General features: G+C 31.9%; 1 protein-coding gene and 3 non-coding genes across 4 annotated transcripts; 2 read left to right on the plus strand and 2 right to left on the minus strand.

The window, feature by feature from the left end:
* Window positions 1-616: 616 nt before the first annotated feature.
* LOC125073119 (soluble guanylate cyclase 88E) lies at window positions 617-21090 on the plus strand. Its single transcript, XM_047683822.1, has 15 exons — window positions 617-784; window positions 6186-6467; window positions 7210-7415; window positions 8101-8224; window positions 9304-9445; window positions 14629-14755; window positions 16191-16395; window positions 17124-17270; window positions 17376-17508; window positions 17643-17870; window positions 17983-18378; window positions 18468-18564; window positions 18830-18902; window positions 19524-19629; window positions 20777-21090. The coding sequence occupies exons 1-15, from the start codon at window positions 617-619 to the stop codon at window positions 21088-21090; spliced, it is 2748 nt and encodes a 915-aa protein (XP_047539778.1).
* On the plus strand, window positions 5536-5609 carry Trnai-aau. The gene has a single exon. It is a non-coding gene; the product is annotated as a tRNA-Ile (tRNA).
* Trnaa-cgc lies at window positions 5957-6028 on the minus strand. The gene has a single exon. It is a non-coding gene; the product is annotated as a tRNA-Ala (tRNA).
* Trnaa-agc lies at window positions 6943-7015 on the minus strand. The gene has a single exon. It is a non-coding gene; the product is annotated as a tRNA-Ala (tRNA).
* Window positions 21091-22541: the final 1451 nt, after the last annotated feature.

The following is a 22541-nucleotide window of genomic DNA, read 5'->3' on the forward strand; positions in this document are numbered from 1 at the left end:
AATTTGTTTTTGATAATGTTATGTATGTACGCAAAAACATAAATGATTTTCCCAGAAATTGTGACGTACATTCTATTAACACTAGGAACAAGAATAAACTTGTTACTCCAAGTACCCGATTACACAGGGTTAGTAACTCTTTTTTGGGGCAATGTATACGTTTTTACAACAGGATCCCAGAAAACGTTCAAAATTATTCAATTATAAAATTCAAAAGAGTCGTTAAAGAGCGTTTGTGTGCTAAAGGATATTACAACACTAATGACTTTTTAGTTGACTGCACACCTTGGGAATGAAATGATCGCCTCCAGGCTGTTTCAAACAACTAAAATATACTTATCATTGTACCTACATGGAAAATGCTTAATAAATACATGAGTTCGTCGGCGAAGGAAAACATCGTGAGGAAACCTGCATATGTCAAATTCTGCCACATGTAAATCCACCAACCCGCATTGGAACAGCGTGGTGAAAATATGCTACTAAACTTCTCCTCAAAGGGAGAGGAAGCCTTAGCCAGAAATGGGAAATTTACAGGCTGTTGAAGTATTCTGTATATTTTTTTAAAAAATTATCCTATTTAAGTAAATATTTATTATCTTTTACAGCTGACACGATGTACGGGCTGTTATTGGAAAATATGGCGGAGTACATCCGCCAGACCTACGGCGAAGAGCGATGGGAGGACATACGACGCCAAGCGGGAGTGGAACAGCCATCATTTTCGGTTCACCAAGTATATCCAGAGAATTTGATCACAAGACTCGCGAAGAAGGCACAAGAGGCAAGTATATTTATTAAGTACTAGCTAAACCTGCGTCTTTAGCCGCGCGAAATTTATAAAACACAAACTTCCAACACCCGTTTTACCCCCTTAAGGGTGGAGTTTCGTAACATCGTAACATTCTTATCGGATGTCTACACCCTATAAGGAACCTACCTGCCAAATTTCAAGCTTGTAGGTTTTAAAGTTTCTGAGATATCCTGCTTAATCAGTGAGTGGTATTTCGTTTTTATCTATATAGATTATTGCACTAAGCAAAGGTATCGTTATGTTGAATGCAATTTCTAAACTAATAATAATCTTACGGTTATGAAGGACAGCAAATATTATTTTTCTGTCCTATGGCAGTATTCAACTTCCCTTTGACATAGTTTACACCAAAAATAACAACAATTATTCAATATATCTTTTTTTTTTTAATAAGTATCAATGACTATGACTTAAAAAGATAACGATAACGGAAACAGTGGTTATACATAAAAAGGGATCATACACGAATCTATATTGATTAAAAATATATATCAATTATATAGAGCTATCGGAATATTGAATAGGTAACATTAAAATAAATCAGACTACTCACTCACATTCAATGAAATTAGGTGTCTATTAATAAATTCATGGTTGGCGGTGTGGACGTTTTTATAATATTTATCTTCCACTGATTCGATACTTTGATGTGACGGTTTCCTAACGATATTCTTAATTTAAATTTAAGTAGGTGCCGCATATACGAAATATTTATATATGACAATATATTTTTACAATGTACTACTTCGTACAGGTTCACCTGGACAGATACCGTCCACTCATCAGATATTTCACAACTAAGTATCAGTAACTAATTTGTTCCACAGTATTTCGGTTTGATGCTAAGTGAGTCAGTGTAGTACAAGAGATTCAACATATTAGATCACAGCGTGATTCGTTGGCGTCAAATTGACATATGAAAGGGTTATATAAGTATTGCTAATACCGCCACAGAGCGGGGTAGCCAGCAACAATTCTCCAGCCATTGGGTAAAAGCTAACTTGTGGTTAGGTGGCCCATTGATCAAAATAACGCTTTAAATTAAAAATTGAAGTATATTTATAGTATATAAGAAATATTTATTGTATATATAACGACGCTATTTGTTAAAAAATAATTGCCAATGCCTTCAAATGCAATTTTTTTACGCATTACCCCATATTTTTATCTCTTTATTAATCAACATTAGGTATTCTTTTAAACCTTTTATGTGACCAGACAGGCTAGTAGGTAACTGTGAGTCAGCGACATAAAACTACGAAGACTTCAATATAAGAACTCTGATACTAGGAAAATAAAACTCATTGAAAGTATACTAATACTATCTGTTTGATAGAAGTTTTATTAAAAAATAAATAGCGATTCTGAGAAATAAAGCACGCAACAGAGTCTTATAACTATTATTTCACCGAACAACCTCTTGTTAAGCAATACAATGTACATATGTATAAAAGATATTCTACATATACCTACGTATGTAGTTTAGTTATGTATATACAACAACTAAAATAAGACAAATAATTTCTATGTCAGTAGGTATTATATATTAAAATGCGGCCGTAAATATAAAATCCGCCCAAGTGTGAGTCGGACTAGCGCACGAAAGGTTCCGTACCATTATCTTTAAAAACAGCAAAAAAAATCATGTGTGTTGTATGGGAGCCCAGTTAAATATTTATTATATTCTGTTTTACTATTTATTATTATAGCGGCGAAAAAAATACATCATCTGTAAAAAAATCAAGTGTCTAACTATTAGATACGGTTCATGAAATACAAACTGATGGCATACGATGACGGACAACGGAGTCTTAGTAATGTGGTCCCGTTTTACCCTTTGGGCACGGAACCCTAAATAATATGATTCTTTTTCTATCCTTAATTCCAAATTTTAAAATACTAAATTAATTTAAGCGTATCGTATTAAGCATATGAAATCATAATATTTGCTTTATTAACATAATTATTACGCTCCCACCCCACATCTAAAATAGTTTACATTAATTTGCCTTCCATATTAAATTACTACGTAGTACAAAATAATCCTCACTTGCATTTGCCTGTCTGTCTGTCTGTCTTTGAACGCGATAAACTCAAAATCTACGGAACGTACTTTCAAACAGTTTTTACCAGCGGTTACCACTTTTGGTTAAATCGGTTGATGATTTTTGAAGATATCGGAAAAAAACATGCCAACTGGGAACTTTAAACGCGTGCGTTGCGTAAACTAATAAATGCAAACCCCTCTGGGTAGGTACCACCCACTCATCAGATATTCTGCCGCCAAGCAGCAACACTTAGTATTATTGTGTTCTGGTTTGAAGAGTGAGTGAGTCAGTGTAACTACAGGCACAAGTGACATCATCTTAGTTCCCAAGGTTGGTGGCGCATTGGCAAAGTAAGGGATGGTTACTATTTCTAACAGCGCCAATGTCTATGCCAATGCCAATGTCAATGGAGATGACCACTTAAATTTAAATAAAATTATGTTTTACAATGATGCTCCAATCTCTATATTTCTTTACAATGCCTCACAATCATCCAATTGTTTTCCTTATGGTAGCTCTTTATTTCTGGCTTTTATTTGTGTCAAAAAGGCTATGACAGCTCTATCGTTTTAAAAAAAAAGTATGTATATTATTTGTGCCAGTCTTAAATAATGTGCCAAATAAAATAGTATTAATTAAAGTTTAACAAATTATTAAACAACTAATTATAACAATAATTTTATAAGTGCATAATAATGTAAAATAAATAGTTTAGATTATAAACATTATATATAATAATGTGATATAATTAATTATGACATCCTATGACGTAACACCAGGCTGAAGGCTAGAGCTAGTCGCTAACACGATGTAAAGAATTGTTAATATTTATTACAGCTAATTTCTATGGGCGATGGTGACCGCTTAGCATCAAGTGGCCCATTTGCGCGTTTACCTACAAATATCATAAAAAAAGTTAGAACCTTACGTTAGAATATAATGTTTATAAACAGGAAAATTTCAAAGAAAAGCAGCTTTTAAATTTGCTTTTAAACTGCGTCAATGTTCATAAACAAAATGTGTCTTGGACTTTGAAATATCGAAGCTGCACTGCGATTCCGTCAGAATTCACTTCATATCTCACTCGTAAAATATTGAAAAGCGGCTTACGATGGCTTACATTTCACGTTAATTCTGCAGCGAATTACTAAATTCGTCTTACAGAATAACCTGACAGAATTATATAATTAGATAATATATACTTTTTATATTCGTGTCGTTGTGATATAACATTAATTTCAAAATTTATGTTCTGGCAGCATCACATAAATAATATATATACTATAAATAAATATATAAGATTATTTACCGATGTTGATACGGTTCGCCTAGTTTATTTCAGTTACTTTCACAGTATAATGTCCTACGGTATTATGCTTTGGGGTAACGCAGCCGCTATCCATACTATATTTGTGCTGCAGAAGAGGGCTATTCGCGCAATCTATAACCTAGGAGCCAAGGAATCTTTGAGGTATAAATTTAAAGAAATTAAGATATTGACTGTTGCTTCTCAATATATATTCTGTAATGTTTTGTATGTACGGAAAAATATTAATGTTTTTATGAGAAAATGTGATTCTCATAACGTTGGTACAAGGAACAAACACAATCTTGTTACTCCTGTTACTCGACTGCATAGAGTCAGTAACTCTTTTGTGGGGCAATGTATACGCTTCTACAACAGGATCCTAGAAAGCGTTCAAAATGCTTCTGTTGCGAAATTTAAAAAAAATGTTAAGGAACGCTTGTGTGCGAAAGGTTTACTACACAATTACACTATTCAATTAGTGAGTTTATGTTTGATAGCACACCTTGGGAATGAAACGATCGCCTCCTGGCTGTTTCTACTCATATACAATTATGTATATAATTAATTTGACGTAAAAAAAAAAGTCCCGCTGAGTTTCTTTCGCCGGTTCTTGTCAGGTCAGGATGTTTTCTTTTTCCGAACCGGTGGTAGTGTTTAATTTGACCATCAATAAGAAAGTGTAATACTTATATATTGAATAAAGGAATTTGAGTTTGAGTTTGATATGATGGTATCCCGTCTCTTATATCTGAATATTTTGCTTACAACTGCCTTAGATGCACGCCAGAAATACAAAAAAAATATATAACTAAGTATAACAAAATTATATTATTGCATTATTTTATTTGCATAATAATATTATAAATAGTATGAGTAAATACAAATGAAAATGAATAATTGTTACTGTGTAAATCATGACCGCGTGGAATGGTAGCAAGAATGCAAACTACTCTACACCGTTAAATCGCAATTGCGATCCTGGTCTAAAAAATAACCAGCTCTCCTATATTTTATCACTAAAGAGGTATTACTTCTTTACATTTATTAAAAGTTTTTGAACTATTACTCCAAGGACCAAGTGTGTGACTGCAATCGGGACAGAGATTTGAATAGCGAGAAGGATATTCGTGTTGTTAGATCGTTTCTTTTTCTGTAGCGGCTCCGGTCTTTAACATATCCCTGATCAGAGACGGGGCCAATATCTCGCGTAACATACTATAACCTGATTAAATAGGATGACAATATATAATAAACGTAGGTTTATTCAACCAAAACTTTACATTTTATCTTACTCAAAAATATATTAAAAATAACAATATACTATGTGTATGAGAATGTTTTATAATTTCGCTCCTTTCCGTATCGGCCCATTAGCTCAGTTGGTTAGAGCGTCGTGCTAATAACGCGAAGGTCGCGGGTTCGATCCCCTCATGGGCCACTTTTTTTCAATTCTACTCACATCATATTTATAGAATTATTACTCACATACATCTATATCTACTTATTATAACAAAATATCAACGCGAGGTCATCATATCCCAAAAAAAAAAAAATGTTTTTCTAAATTATAATATTTTAAGCACCTATTAAATAATATGTACTTATTCAAAAAATTATATAAAATAAACAGTTATTTATTATCTCTTTATTGTAAATTTTAATATAAATATGTATAAAATTACAGTACCACAACTATACACCTATATAACTATACTATACACATACCAGATACACAATAGATATTATTATTATTTTTTTAGTTTGATAAGATAAAAAAATATCCTTTGGAGGTGCTGGGATTTGAACCCAGGACTTTCAGCATGCGAAGCAGACACTCTACCACTGAGTTACACCCCCCGTATGAATAATGTTGAAATTGTCCATATCATTTTAATAAAATGATAACGATTTTAATATTAATTTTCTTGATATATTATGAAATATTCAACGCAATAAAAACAGAACATGAAAATGCTATCGCTATTTTGAATTTTGATTTTTTTTTGTTTTTTAGGTACTGGGCATAACCGAACGCGAGTTTATGGATCAAATGGGAGTTTACTTCGTCGGCTTCGTTTCACAATACGGCTACGACAGAGTTTTATCAGTCCTGGGCCGTCACATGCGCGATTTTTTGAATGGACTGGACAATTTACACGAGTATCTAAAATTCAGTTACCCAAGAATGAGAGCGCCAAGTTTTATCTGTGAAAATGAGACTCGTCAAGGTTTGACATTACATTATAGGTCGAAGCGAAGAGGTTTTGTTTATTACGCAATGGGTCAAATAAGAGAGGTAAGGTCATAGATTATTAAATAATATTTGTTGCTTTAACTAATATAAGAAAGTATATTAGTCTCTTATCTAATGTTCAGAGATATTAGCAGATCTCTGAGATATTCTTGTCAATATAATACCTAAGACATGAATATTATTTCTATTCGTTCAAACACCTATTTTTTTAATATAGTAGTTTAGTAGGTAAATTATGTGAGTTTCATAAATCTCGTTTGATATTTGACGTTATAAAATCACATTATGGAAATACAACTACCATTTGAAACTAATGTTTTAAACAAAGTAATATGATGAATGTGTTACAAAGTGTCAGTGATAAATTGTATTTTCTTTCTAAAATTGTAACTTTAATCAGCGACCATTATCAAATAGAACATGTAACATTAAGATTACTGAGAAAAGTGTACTTCGTAGAACTTAATTTTATATATAGGTAAAATAAAATATCAAACAATGAAATAAAAAAAAGGATTGGAGGCGCCGGGTATCGATCCCGGTACCTCTCGCATGCTAAGCGAGCGCTCTACCATCTGAGCTACGCCCCCGATATGTTAAGTAGTCGAAAATTAAGTTTAAAAGCATACTCTCGGTTGATATAAAATTTAGTTATTTATTTTTACACTAGATGGCGTTCTTCCAACTATTATTTACTATTTAAATTCACTTCGTTATAGAACTTATCACTAGGTGGCAGTATTTAATAAATTTACTCCAAAATCATGAAGTCTACTGTTTTTAGGTCGCTCGTCATTTTTACCACAAGGAGATGCGAATAGAGTTACTTCGAGAGGAACTTTTGTTCGACACCGTGCATGTGACTTTTCAGCTAACATTTGATAACCGCGCTTTTACATTGGCATCATTGGCAATGACGAGAGAAGAAAAACATCTGCCGATCAGCGCATCTGTGCTGTTCGAGATATTTCCTTTTTGTATAGTTTTTGGGTAAGAATTTAAATTATACATTCAAGCACTATATAACGACACCATTTGTTAACTGTTTTAAAAAACTTAATATTTATATCGTACTTACTTTTATATTATACTTATATACGTACGTATATATAAGTCGTACGACTTACTGTGTAAAAAGTTTGTTGGGATAACTTATATTATTATTAAAAAAACCAATTACTTAAGTAGGCATTTCATTACATGACTTCCTTAATATCAAGTTTAATAAGACCGCCGTAACAATCTACTGGTGAATGAGCACAACTTTTCCCCCTCGTCGGAGTAAAAATTCGAGTTTCGTGGTTATTATCCGTAGACCGTACCGACCGTACTCCCTAAATTATGCTTTATTCAAGAATTAATATTTGATATTACTAGCGTATTCGTTTTACAGTTATTTATTATCCAATATGTATTTATACCTACGTAGGTATAAATAATATAACAATATCATCATGGTTTTTTTTAATTAAAATTAAATATGAAAAGACGTACTTATACTTGAATGAGATATTTTTAAAACTTTAGTCTGGATAATAGGTATAGTCTCTTTATTTTAAATACTAAGTTAAAAAAAAATTATACTCTAAGGTTGTATAGGTAAATTATTCCACCAAACCAAAAGCGATTTATCTTGTAAAATACTTTTTTTCTTACTTATTTCTTTTCGTTCTAGTTCGGACATGGTAGTGAGGAGTATTGGTAATTCCCTGATGGTCATCTTACCTGACTTAGTCGGTAAAAAAATAACCAACTGGTTCGATCTTGTACGACCGCTAATCGCTTTCAAGTTTCAAACAGTGAGTATACAACTTGGATTATCCGCTCTAAGACAATCTTAACTGATTTAAATATAACATTTATTCATTCCTAATAAGCAGGGAAGTAAAGCATTTTGAATGTTACATTCTGATGTTTTCGAATTAATCAATTTTGAATGCTAAATGTTATACCTACTTGGTGGTAGGACTTTGTGCAAGTCCGTCTGGGTAGATACTACCCACTCATCAGATATTCTACCGCCAAACAATAGTACTCAGTATTGTTATGTTCCGGTTTCAAGGGTGAGTGAGTCAGTGTAACTACAGGCACAAGGGACATAACATCTTAGTTCCCGAGGTTGGTGGCGCGTTGGTGATGTTAGGTTAAAAGTTAATATTTCTTACAGCGCCATTGTCTATGGGCGGTAATGACAACTTACCATCAGGTGACCTATTTGCTCGCCCGCCTACCGATATCATAAACGAAAGAATACCATACTGATCAATTAACGATTTACTACGTCATTGGTAGCAATGAATTTAATTCGTTACAAGTTTATGTGTGTTTTTTAAAAGATCTTGTTAACAATACTTAAGTAAAAACTAGTTATATCCTAATGAGTCTTCGAGAATACCTACAATATATTTTTTTTATTTACTCGTTCGATACCTCAACAACTATCAAAGGTAGGTAAAAATTAATACGACCTAAAGTGTAGGACATAAAAGTAAATTTTCTCATCGCAAAAAAAGAATTACCGCCTTTTCCAAGATGGCAGAGAAAGCTCATAGTTGTCATCATCTGGGTTGACAATTTCGAGTTTATTTATTTATTTATTTATTTATTTATTTATTTATTTATTATAGTTAAGCATTTTGAGCCACATAATATCTAAAAATCTCGGTTCACTTGGATTATTTACATATTTTATTACAAATCCTGATGGTTTTCTAATGCTAGCTATAAGTATTTTGTGTTGTAAACCTTTATGCGTAAATAAATAAATAATTTAGATATTCACCATTTACTCCGAAGTAATAATGGCTGGACAATTTCCACCACAAGATTATCCATCTTTCTATCATGCACACGATATAAATGTTAACTTTATTATTAGATCTTAAATCGCACTAACAACATCTTCGAGCTGGTGACAGTGGAAGCTGTGATGCACGAGAAGGCGCCCGACAAGCGGAACGAGCTCATCCGACTGTCCGATGAATCGGATTGCGCTACTGACAAAAACTTACGTTTGAAAGGTAAATTTATGCTTAAAATGACACTTTAAGAGAGAGACAAAGTCTTGGCCACACAAACAATGAAATTACTAATGACAATTTAAATTGCAAAAGAAGTCAGCTGAGTCGAAACACAGCTCTGGTTTTCAACTGTTCACTTAACGTCAAAAATTAGGTAAAATCAATAAACAATTTATTGACAACAAACTGTAACAGATAATAATAGGCATTTATGAATTAAATGATATTATCCAAATCATTAACAAAAATTTTGATTGAATATTAAAATGAATGCGACTTAACGTGATTGTCACAGGCGTTTTCATTAGAATATGGTTTATTTTATTAGGGTTCGTTTTAGATTTACAACATATAAGCTGCCTGTTCCGACATCATAATTTGGTTTAAAATTTCTTTTTTTTTTAAATAAAATCCTATTCTAGTATCCCACCTATCGGGTCGAGATCTAATTCATTCAGACGAGTCCCTCGCCCAAAATCACACAAAAAAGGCATCGAAATCAGTCCAACCGTTTAGAAGGAGTTCAGTAACATACACACGTACAAAAGATTTATATAAAGATCCGAAATTTGTGTTACTTAAAATTCTTATTTCAAGCGGACAAATTCGTGGTTAGATATTTATATTTACAAAGGTCAATAATTTTTAATATAGTCGAAACGTCTTTTATCGTTAAAAATAAAAACTAAAATTAATAACATTAGTTTTCCTCGTAATATTTTTTGTCAATTTATACAATTATGAAGTACAATATAAATATTTGTATCCAACCTAAAAAATAAAATACAACAACAAAATATCCTTTCAAATAACGGCAACGGAACAACCCTTTTTATTATGATGTCCTTTTTACGATAGAATTTGAAACGAGATATTTTTTTAAAAGGAAAACGGAGTATACTTTATATTTTTCACTATGAATTATTGTTAACGTGTATGAAGGATAATAAATGAATATATTTTAAAACAATAATTTATATGTCTATGCTTTCGAGCTTTGAGAGGTTTCTTTTCCTGGAGTCAATAGTGGATGTAAAATCAGTTCACTATTTTCACTGAAGTAAGATGAGAGGAAATAGTACTGATTCCACTTGACCTAAATATTTGACCTAAACAATCTATCAAAAAATTACATTTAAACCAAAGCTTGTAATAACACTGTTCTATGCTAAAATAACGCCTTAAGTACCTACAGAAACTCCAAGGATAATATTTAAATATTTTCCAAATTAGTAATTACCAAATCGTATGAAGTCAGTAAAAAGAAGTGAAGAAAATATCATCTAAGTCCCTTATCTTTTAACACCATTTCCTTTAAAACTCAAACCCTACTCAAAGTGACAGCGGCGAGCATTTTTTAGACGAGATATCAACAATGTAATCTTTGTAACGAATATCTGAGTTGTTAAATTCGTTCTTATGTGTTTTTACGTCAAGTCGTACGTGCGGTTTAAAAATTTAGCAAACATAATTATTGGAGAATTGTTGCATAACGGCCTTTAGACAGTTCTACCATCCGTAGGAAAAACGAACCGTTTCTATAATATGTGTAACCGGACAATGCAGATAATTAGTAGGTATGTATTGGGAATTAATGAAAAAAAATTATTTCTGTGTGATTATGAGTATGTTGTAAATGATTAATTATTAATATTGTAAGACCGCCATTATTCAGTAATAAACAATACTCAAAAGCCCTCGCCAGATAGCACAATATTTTTCATTCAATTTTACTGAATATAAAACAGACATTTTCTGTTGAATGTATTCAATAAGGACGGATTTTGTCAATTGAACAATGGATTATACGACGCTTTGAAAACCTGCTAATCATATAATCCCTGAGCTTACGGTTGTATTCCTGTAAATGGTTGTTAGCATAGTTGATTGTTGTTTTTACCATTTGTAAATATCGAGGTGGATTGTAAATTTAATTGAATATGATTAATTAACATCTTATATTTTACGACCTTGTGCGACTAGCGTAGGTACATCACTATGGTTGAGGTCATTTCAAAAGACAAAAAAAAAAAATATTCATATATTATTTAGCATTCGTAAATTGTAAAAAAGTCAACTATCAGTTCGGAAAGAAATAACTCGGATTTGAGAAGACGTTGCGTACTTACAAACTAAATGAAATTTACGTGCCTAATTATTATTGTGCTTTAAATAGTCTGTAAATAATTTGTAATATACATCTTTTTCAATTTGTACATCACAGTTACAGTAGCACAGATTAGATCCACAACTAGTATGACGGTTGCTTCGTTCGCTTATCTGTTTCATAAAAATGCAACGCAGTGTCTGATAAGTATAATTTTTTAACAATATTAAGCCCATAGTTGCTATTTTTAATGTACATTTTATACAATTGTTACAATAAAATAGTTACAACATGACATTGTATATAGTAAGTTAATATAGAAATAACCGCAGCACCAAATACTTTACTTAAATGCTTAACGTGCCGTGCTCACATATACTAGGAATGTCAGGTTGCCAATTTATAAACTCCCAGCTTTCAGAATGTACTGACAAAATAATCCTCTTAGGTATAATTTTTAATAGCTGTTGTTTCGCTTTTTCTATCTAAGTTAAACAATAAGGTTATTATTATTAATAGTAGATTCTTGGTTTGTAACCACTGGTGGTTAGAGCCCGAAAATTGTAACCGTAGTTCACGGGTTTTTAATTACATTTACTTTTTACTTTATTCAACCATGTATAAGTATTATTTGTATAACGGAATATGAGTAAGATCAAAAAAATATCTAAATACAAACGTCGCCGTACTAAGACTGGAACATCGTCAAAGATTATGATTATTCTAATATAAACTTTTCAGGAGTTACTCCAAAGAAGCGTTATGCGTATGACGGAAGACGTTTACCCGATGTTATAAATTTACATCTCAAAGGTACTCTACGTGATATTCCACATCTCACATTTGGTTCGTCTATAGTGAATATCTCACGGTAGAAATGCACTTAAATAGAAATTAAACATACTTTATTTTAAATCTCTTCTTACAGCTGGATTAATTTATATTATTTATTTCCTAAGACAAATTTCAAATTACTTCCGATGAAACTCTGTACTTCCACCCTAATTTATTTTAATATAATATAATTTAATTTATGTGCACTGTAAATATCACCTTCGTAGATCAATGTCTACTTTAATATTTTTTTTATTTAAAAGTATAATGTTATACCTAAATATTTAATTACTCTTGTCGATGTTTCTCTAATGTCTATGGAATGCAATCTAATTTCAAATTTGTAGGTACTCTTGAATTCGTAGTACTTATAAAATAAATTTCAAAAACTTTACGATAACATCAATTGATTTAATCTGTAAGAATTAAAAGGATTAAAACATTTTAAATGAAAATGCTTTTACTCGTTATTTTATTAGATAGGTTCCTATTAAGGTCCTTTAAATTCTTGAAATGTTTACAATATCTGCCGTATCATGGATTTTTTTTTTTTTTTAATAAGTATATGTCCTTTGTTTCAAAAAAAAAACCTTTTTTTAATGTTTGCTATACACATGTTATAAGGATTTCTTCATTATTGCATTATTTCTTACTAGCCAATTAATTTTATGAAATTCATTACTTATAACATTGGTATGGTTTTAATGTGTGAGTCGTGTTTCATAATGTCCACTGCGGTAAATAAAAACCTTCCAAGGAAGAAATAATTTCATGTGTCTGTCATTGTCACTGGAAGAAAAACAATAGATGTAGAGTAAAGTGCTATTTATACGGTTTTAGCCGGACATGTTTGGTCTGGTCCTCTTCAAATGTTTACGTGTTCGGTTTTCATCACACATTTTAAGTTATTACACTCTGTATAAAACAGTCATACGCAACGCCCGCGGGCTACATCGACGATTCAACAGTACTAATTTACGAACTAATTTAATGTCGAGTTCGGCTTTTCTGTTCTAATAAAAACTATTATAATAATATAATATTTTATATGCATATTTCATTGTAATATATAGCCATTCCTACTACTTTATCACTCTGTGCGGCGCAAAGCACTCACGATACTTTTAGTATCCGCTATTTAATGCTTCTTCGAAAGCTAGATTTAGCAATTGTACACACTACTGATTTTTCATACCCTTATTTTGCATTTATAATCTCGTGCTCGGTGGTAAGAAAAATATATTGAGGTAAATGGCATGTGTCAAATGAAAATCTGCCAAATGTACCAAACCAAAAACAAAACAAGCGGGCAGATAAGTTCCGAACCTTCCTTATATAAAGATGAAACCTTAGCCTAGCGGAGACATTTGCAGACTTTTCCTTTTAATATTGATTATTTGAGTCACTTTATCAAAGTCATTGCTGTTTTAGAAAAATCTTTATTTTATATGATATAACTTTTATTAAATTTGCATAAGTGTAATAAATTCTAGAAAAATTGCTACGTTGGATTTAGGCAATTAAATTTCTACAATTTTAAACGTATTGCTTTAAATTAATTACTAAATTACATGTAATTAGGACTCCGTTAATGGGTTTATCATAAATTATTTATTTATTAAATAAAATATTTTTATTTTATATGGTATTTGAGATGATATTATTATATAGTATTTTAGAAAACTGTCTACTTAAATTATAGTGTGTTTCAGACAATTTGAATAGACCGTGATATACGTACAATTTCGTTTATAAATATTGTTACCGTTTTTAATCAACGCCGTATTTTAACACACGTAATACATAACTCTTAGTTATATCAAATTAATCTTAAGTATGGTTGTCTGGAAGAGATCGTGACTGTGAGATAATTATCAAGATCTAATTATTAACTCTTACCAATTGTAACATTATTTATTTGTTATGAACCCGTTTTTATATTTTATTTTGTTGTTATTGTATATTTTTAATGTCATAAGTGTTGACAACGAAAACCTGTGTACGGATAAATCATAGTTTTTTAATCATTACATAGTTTTTAATACAGTAGAACATAAAATTAAAATGTATATTTAATTAAATAAATAAAATAAGAAAGATCTATGCATGATGTGTAACTTCAATAGTTTTATGTTGTAAAATGTATATTTCTGGTGTACGGATAGTAGATAGAATCGTTTTCCTTTACATGTCCGTTAATACTTGCTAGATTCTGTTGATTAATCATATTGCACATCTTTAGGTCAAATGATCTACATGGACAATTGGCGTATGATGATGTACCTCGGGACGCCAGTGATGCCAGACCTCGCGGCGTTGGTGTCGACCGGCCTGTATATCAACGATCTCTCCATGCACGATTTTAGCAGGTAATTATTATTCGTGTATATGTATATGATGATGATGACATCTATCTCACCAATCGGCCACAGCGGTCCACGTCGAAAGGACTTACCAATTAGACAGGACATAAGATTTTAAATTAACATGGCTATTTTTATTACTAACAGTATTTAAAACGGGATATTTACCATGTTTTATATTTTTATTTGGTGGAGCTCGATATTCCGACACTATCTACGAATGTCTTGTTCACTTTTTAAATACTTGTAATCATAATATCGTTTCTACAATGCGATAAATTCATCATTTTCACAATAAACATAAATTCAATCTTGTTTTTACTGCTAGATCAAATTATTATTACTGGTTACAAGTTCTCGCGCGAAGGACAAACAATTATACTTACAAAGTCTAAGTGAATATCAAATTGATGATTTACGAAACTCTCTGGACTCCGGTACTGTCCATATTTTACAGCATCCTAAAACTAAACAATATTTGACTTCGCTCTGAATTTTATGACAAGTTTCACTACTTTGTGCGAGCTTCTTTATAGCTGCTTACTTTAGAGGCAATAAAACGACGAACTTTGAATTAATTTTACTATTTAATTTAATATCAGTAATTTCTCAATTTAATGCATTGCGTGATATTAATCTTACCTTCGTCGTTGAGACGTCTGACAATTATAGAGAAGCTATACTTGCAATAATTCGCTAACGAAATATTTATCGGATTCATCGAATGGGTACGACGAAGTCATATCATTCGTAATAAAAAAAATTATAGACTTTATGATATGATTTTAGTCTAAAAATAAATAACTGCTTTTAAAAACATTGAATGAACGCAGGTGACTTCATTCGTTCAAAATAAAAGTCACGTCATTATATCGACGCTTGTAGAATTGCACAATCCTTTCAGCGTTGTTATGTGTCTTATAGCTTTTACGGTCGCTTAGATATTGCATTATTTAACTATTTAGTTAAATGAGGAAGCCTAGTAAGTACAACATTTGTTCCAATCTTGTACTTACTAGGCTTCGATCAACAATACCACGTTGATCGAAGGTACTAGGCGACAAAAAAAGTGATTTTAAGATATCTAGTAGGTAGTTATGGACTTCTAATTATTATATGTACATGAACTATGTCGTTTTTCCATGAATCACTTTTGAATTTGTTGGTATTTACGAATTTTTATTTGATTTTTCGTTCCTGGTCCAACGATTTTTTCTTCGACTAAAGTGAAAAAATTATATAAAGCTAAAAAATAAATGAACATTTTTTGCACCTTGTTCGAAATTATAAGCTCACTTAATTAAATTAAAAAAAAAAACAAATGAAAATGGTGTAATTAATTATATTCTATGATTTAAAACATCCATAACTCTGTCATTATATTGAAAATAGCGGGTAAGTAAAGTTCGTGACTTAGTCAAAATAAAAAATACTTTTTTAGAGATCTCATGTTAGCTGGTACTCAACAATCAGTCGAGCTTAAACTAGCCTTGGATCAAGAGCAGCAAAAGAGCAAGAAGTTAGAAGAATCCATGCGGAAGTTGGACGAGGAAATGAAAAGAACAGATGAACTGCTTTACCAGATGATACCGAAGCAGGTTGCTGATAGACTGCGTAATGGGGAAAATCCGATTGACACTTGCGAGGTTAAAATTTGTATAATAATTATGATAAAAATATACATACAGGCTAAATTTGGGCCAAATAATTGATTTAATGTCCAATAAATACTAGTTGTTTTCTCAGTTTAGGTTTCAGGCTTAAATAAACCGGTTTATAGTTTATTTGTTATAAATTTTAATTCCTAATTGACCCCTATGTACTAACTGGTTTTATTACTACGAATATAAGTTTATATATTAAAATATAAATAAAAAAGTGCAGAGTTTATTTCATTATAAAAATTGTATAACAACATAGCATTTCATAAAGCAATTATTAACCTTAATTATATAGTCCAGAAAGGCGTGTAAAAAACAAATCTAATTGAACGCGTAAAGTATAAAGTAAAAGTATACAATGTTGTCTTAGATTTTCGCGATTATTACACATTGAAATAAAACTAGTTTTTTAACGTTCGTGGTCACGGGCAGTCTGCCCGTGACCACGAACACTGCAAAGTGCTCGAAACGTCGGGATGTTAAAATAAAATAAATAATATACGCGATTAAATCCGTTAAAAAACTAGTTTTATTTCAAAAAGTATACAATGTGCATTGTGCATGGCACGATTATTTTTCGATTAAAATAACGTTTAAGATCGCAGAAAAAGGAGATTCACTTTTATTATTATATCTGTCTACCTGTTGTCTCAAAATTTACCGCCACATCTTGTAATAGTCGTCTACAATAATATTATTCCTGTACATTACAGATGTTCGACAGTGTGTCGATACTGTTCTCTGACGTGGTAACGTTCACCGAGATCTGTTCCCGCATCACTCCCATGGAAGTGGTATCAATGCTCAACGCTATGTACTCCATATTTGACACCCTCACTGAGAGGAACCGAGTATATAAGGTATTTACAAAATTACTTTAACGATCTCATATGAAGGCAATAAGAATGTAGTCTTACATTTTTTTTTATATTTCTTACATAAAGTTAATAATTGTATCATTTTAGGTAGAAACTATAGGTGACGCTTACATGGTGGTATCTGGAGCACCAGAAAAAGAAGACAATCACGCAGAGAAGGTCTGTGATATGGCCCTTGATATGGTGGAAGCGATTACTGATCTTAAGGATCCTAGTACAGGTAAATAAAATACACAATATATAAAATATAACAAATACATAATATATCGAGTTAACTATTTATGGTCCATTTTTTAAATCGATCTTTTAAACGGGGTTATTACATGCATTATAAATTGTTATCAATGGTTTTAGGATCTCATTTATCAATAAGGGTTGGTGTTCACTCTGGAGCGGTAGTTGCTGGTATCGTTGGCCTCAAAATGCCCCGCTACTGCCTGTTTGGAGACTCCGTCAATACGGCATCTCGCATGGAGTCTACGTCAGAGGCTATGAGGATTCACATATCACAAACCACTCAGGAATTGCTATCACCGTCTTACATAGTAACTGAACGAGGGGAAATTCAAGTCAAAGGAAAAGGTAATTTATATCGAAGGGGTAAAAATAGGACATAGTAGCTTTTGGGTATTAAGATTTTGTTAACAAATATAATATAAAATATGCATCAGTTAGACAAATGATGTATTTACAGGTGCAATGAAAACATATTGGCTAGAAGATCGAGAGTCAAGACCATCTCTTACAAAAATGATATCGTCACAGATCCAACCAGTCTCGGAACTAGAATGGGAAAGAGCAGCTGATGCTAGAGACAGCATCGCTGAACATTCAGCTCAACAACTGAATAACAAAGAAGTTATAAGTAACTTCCGCCTCCCAAATGCTATCAATTCTGGTCCTAATTCTTTAGCAAATAACACTAGTAATGCTGTGACATTCCAACCCTCAACACCAACTATGAAGAGCCCAAACGCACCGACGGTTACATCTCCTGTAGAAGAAAGACGGATGTATTCTCCAGTCACTTTCCAAGATGTCGCTAGGCGGAGTATTGCAAATTCTCCTAATAGAACCGACAAGGATAACGGTAATTCAATTTTTAAGAAATAATTCAAATTTATGTGCACATGAAAAGAATTCTTGATATCGTTTTTAAAGAATTTCGACCTTTCCCAGAGTCGAGATCAAACTCAGCGAGCATGGGAGGAGCATGGACGGATGCTGAATCTCTAGAGCCACAGAGGACTCTTGACAGCTTAAATTCATCATTCTGGTACTACTCACCTTGCCTTTCCTTTTTTATATTTCAAAAAATATCAACCTTCCGTTTAAAGAGGACGTTGCATTTGGATGTAAGACATGCGGATAATTAAATAGACTTATTACTGTTAATCTATTGTGTACCTGCAGTTTAGGTGTTACCACATTCAAGATTAAAACTGCCTAACTTGTTAGCCCCAGTGCCTCATGTGTAGTCCTGATTTCAGTATGATATGATAAAAGGTTTCATCAATACTGTCGTAAATCTTAAGTTACAGTTCCACGTCCCCTTGCAGAGTCGGCACTGCACCGGTTTCAAAAGACCGCGATAATAACTTCTTCACAGAATCGGTGGTGAGTTTCTTCTATTTTGAAATTTGTAACTTTTTATGTAAGCATAATTTATCGCTTTAAAATTTATTGTAAATATATTCATATTTAATTGTATGAATGCATTTAAATGGTAAAGGAACACTAACTAAGAAAAAAGGAATTTTATTTTATTAATTAATTAAAGGGCTACGATTTAAATTTACCTATAAAAGTAATTAAAATAATATTGATCTAAGCTAAGAATGGTGATATCGGTGGTTATGTGAAAATGTAGATTCTAACAGGATAACAGAAGAATCTAAGTTAATCTTGTTTTCTATCTCTTACCCGCTTTAATCTATTTCATATTTCTTATTAATACTAATCGCTACTGTGAAGATAAAAGGAAGTCTAAAGAAGCCCATCGAAATCAGAAAAGAAGTTATGTTAGAATTCTCTTTTAAATATCATTATACATACAACATATTTTCATAAATATTGGGATACAAGTACAAAAATCGCTGGAACACATCACCATAAATAATAGTAAAGTGTAGTTAATAGATCCCAAACCAGGTAAGACCGGATTCAAATGGGACCTGAAGCCATTGGCCATAAGCTTATCGCTCACGCACTTTTATGTATGATACTTGTCATCAGTGCGTAGCGCGCATGTCGCCTGCACACTCGGCGCCAGCCGCGTCGGCGCCGGCGCGTCCGCGCAGCGCCTCGCCCGCGCCGCCGCGCCACACCGCCGACGATATCGGTAACGTAGTAGCACGTCTACACCGTGGACCTTCCTAGTAGTGTCCGATGGCTTGGTTATTATGATGTCGATATTGAATTTTCGCCTGCACATCAAAGGTTAATTAGACAGTTAAGGCGGTATTCCCCATCCATCGCTGGGCCATCTGACCAGTTCAGTTGATGATACTCTAAGCCATTTTGTAGATAAGGTGTAAAAACTATGACAAACTAGAACAACTAATACATGCGTGGACAAAAAATAATAGATGCGTGTTGTGACGTATTAATTATTTTAAAATTACATTAGAAAATAATTTTACTTGCCATGGTGATGTGTAATTATATGCTTATTAATATATAGTATTTATTAATGGTAGCTTAAAATAACTTTGGAATGTACCTAAATACAGTAGAACCTCGATTATCCAAACTAATTGGAACCGAGACGTGTTCGGATAATTGAAATGTATAAAAAAGATCAAACAAAAACAACACATTTTCATATAACAGTACAGTCTATTAAAATTTAGCTTACATCTTAAAATATAAAACGCTGTAATATAAAACACCTAAGTAATCAAATGATATTTGAATATATTATTTTTTTAAATCGTCAATTCTTAATTGAAAACGAAACGTTAAACGAACTGCTGCAACGAGCCAGCGTTCGGATAATCGAGGTTTTACTGAACGGAACGTATGCTTTTTAGTTCTATAATACTTGGTTTGCGTTGGATGGAAGTGATTTAGCTCGGTACTGCTTAATAATAATAACAACTATGTAATATATGGATCGATAGATAGGTACCTTTATCATTTATTCAACTGCCTATGAGCATTTTACGGTGTTCCAGTTTGAAGGGTGAGTAAACTGGTGTGATTACAAGCACGAGGGACATAACATCGTTTTTCCCACGCTTGGCATCGCATGGCCTGTTGAAGGAATGTTTCATGTTTCTTACAGTGCTATTATTATTGAATTTAGTGAATATATACCAACAGGTACCTGTCTAGACCATCTGCCTTAATGTTCTGCATTTAAAAATGGAAAATCGCCTCGCAATTATATTTTCGCTAATTATATCGCTATTTTTCCATTATGATTTTCGCTTGACAGAAATTTGTTAAATATAAATTTAATCTTGATAATATTTATTGATTTTCAGAAACAGACACAGAGTATCAAGATGCGAACACAGATACACACATATGTACGATATCGGAAAACGTCGAACCACCCACAAAACAGGGGAAAGTTGGGCGATTCCGAGCAAGAATAGCACCAGGGCACCATAAAACGTGTACAGCTCACAAACAGGCCAACAAAGATTCTATAAAAGAGAAACACATACCGGCGGGAAACGTTCAACCACACGGTCATCACCATACTAAAAACGTCAACCATCACCAGTGTTGTGGAGCATTCGGTAACCCTCATGTAAGACACAAGTCGAGCAGCTCCAGCTGTCACTTAATATAAGTTTTATTATGTGTAGTTAGTAATTTATTATTCTCAGAAAGACACGTTTTATTAGAAGCATAGTAGAAAATTTACGTATGTTTTGTCACTATCACACATATTGTAAATCAATGAGTAAGAGAGGGACGGATTTATTGCAAACACCTGTTGTTGTTATGATTCAAAAATGTGAAAAGGCTTAATCAGGCTCGTCGTTACACAACTAAATGAGTGAGCAAAGGGGGTATAGTTTTCTTTACTCTTTAATTTTTAAGAATCAAATGAACCAAAATGTCACGCATACTATTACTGTTTTTATTAATGGAATTCTCATACATGTGTATATAACATGAGCTTTGACTTCCTTCATCCATATATAAGTTTATAAATAAAAATGCGTGCAAGGATCTAAAACTTTTTATCATAATTAAAGATTTTATTAAAAATATTTCAAATATAGACAAGGTCTATTTAAATTATTATTATACCTATGTAGAAGTATTTTTCGGCCTAAAAGTTTTCTCTCTATTAATCTCTATCAATTGAATGTTTATAAGTCATAGACAAAATATTTTTCTATTTGTACAAATCGTGGTGTGAATCCGAAGCTATACGGTTTCAAACTATTTTCTAAATTTAATTCAAGTATTATTTTAGATTAAGGAACATTTAAAGTTTGCCCAGAGTTGGCTTCATAAAGTCAATAACATAAATTGTTAGTACAGAGAAGCAAATTGGTGTGAAAAAGACGAGTCATATTTAAAGCTTTTTAAATTCTTTGTGAATTTTTGTGACCCAACTATCGCATAGCTTCACAATATTACTGTATATTAAAATAAAAACATAAAATTTTTAGATTTTAAGCCGTTCTACTTTAATAGGTGTATATGCACAATTTTGAACTTACTATGGATAAAGATGATTTATCATTGTACTTTTATGAAACGTCTAATGTGATTTTTTAATATAAACTAGTCCCTATATATTTTTTTTTCGTTAAAATTTTTGTGAACGACCACAATTTTTTTTTTTTTTTTGAATACTTAGTTTATTTAATTTATTTATTTTACTTGTGTCAAAATAATAGTTAATGTAAGAGAAATGATACGTTTTTCTTGTAACACAATTATGTTTGGAAAAGAGCTTTAGGAATTGACAATAGAAATTTCTATTAAAATATTTTTATCTCGACGCTGTCAAACAGTGCTATATAAAAAGAATATTAGATAATATCTTTAGCCATTTGGAAAAGAAACTAAAATTAATATTTGACTATATAAATTAAATGCATACATAATAAGCAAATATTATTTATTTTATAATTTGATTATTCAGTCATAGATATTAAAATCGCTTTTGTCATATAAAATGCAATAAACAAAAGAAAAAAAAATATTACTATTACTAAGGAGAAAGACAAAAATTTTAAATGGTTACACTATACTATTGTTGATTTGTTCTAAGAGGATACT

This window comes from Vanessa atalanta, chromosome 23, assembly GCF_905147765.1.
Source record: "Vanessa atalanta chromosome 23, ilVanAtal1.2, whole genome shotgun sequence".
Lineage (NCBI taxonomy): Eukaryota > Metazoa > Arthropoda > Insecta > Lepidoptera > Nymphalidae > Vanessa > Vanessa atalanta.